This window comes from Penaeus monodon, chromosome 29, assembly GCF_015228065.2.
Source record: "Penaeus monodon isolate SGIC_2016 chromosome 29, NSTDA_Pmon_1, whole genome shotgun sequence".
NCBI classification, from domain to species: domain Eukaryota; kingdom Metazoa; phylum Arthropoda; class Malacostraca; order Decapoda; family Penaeidae; genus Penaeus; species Penaeus monodon.
The window spans coordinates 22,111,616-22,111,924 of NC_051414.1; the positions used below are offsets into that span (position 1 = coordinate 22,111,616).

Here is a 309-nt window from a genome sequence, read left to right on the forward strand (position 1 = left end):
TAAGGGACATTTTCTTACTCTAATACATTTGTAAGTGTCCTTTAACATCCATAGCTGCTGTCAAGAAAATTTGAGCTCAGTTACTAGTAATAACATTAAATTTCTCAGCTGGAGAGGTACCATCAGCCAAGTTGGCAGCACTACAGCGTGTTCTTCAGTCAGAATTTCTAACGGCTGTTCGAGAAGTATATGAGCATGTATATGAGACTGTAGACATCTCGGGCTCACCTGAAATACGTGCATCAGCAACGGCAAAAGTAAGTGTGAATTGGTGTGTCTCTTTGTGGTATAGCTGGCCAATATTTGGTG

General features: G+C 40.8%; 1 protein-coding gene across 7 annotated transcripts in view; it reads left to right on the forward strand.

Annotated features, from left to right (window-relative positions):
- LOC119592020 (protein lin-7 homolog C-like) overlaps window positions 1-309 on the forward strand; it is a gene marked incomplete at its 5' end in the record, with an annotated part of 38,315 nt that overhangs the window by 2,964 nt on the left and 35,042 nt on the right. For all 7 annotated transcript variants that reach the window (XR_005230392.1, XR_005230393.1, XR_005230391.1 and 4 more), the window contains 1 exon segment: window positions 109-257. Coding sequence is in view for 3 of the 7 variants with exons in the window: in XM_037940802.1 (XP_037796730.1) it covers window positions 109-257 (149 nt within the window).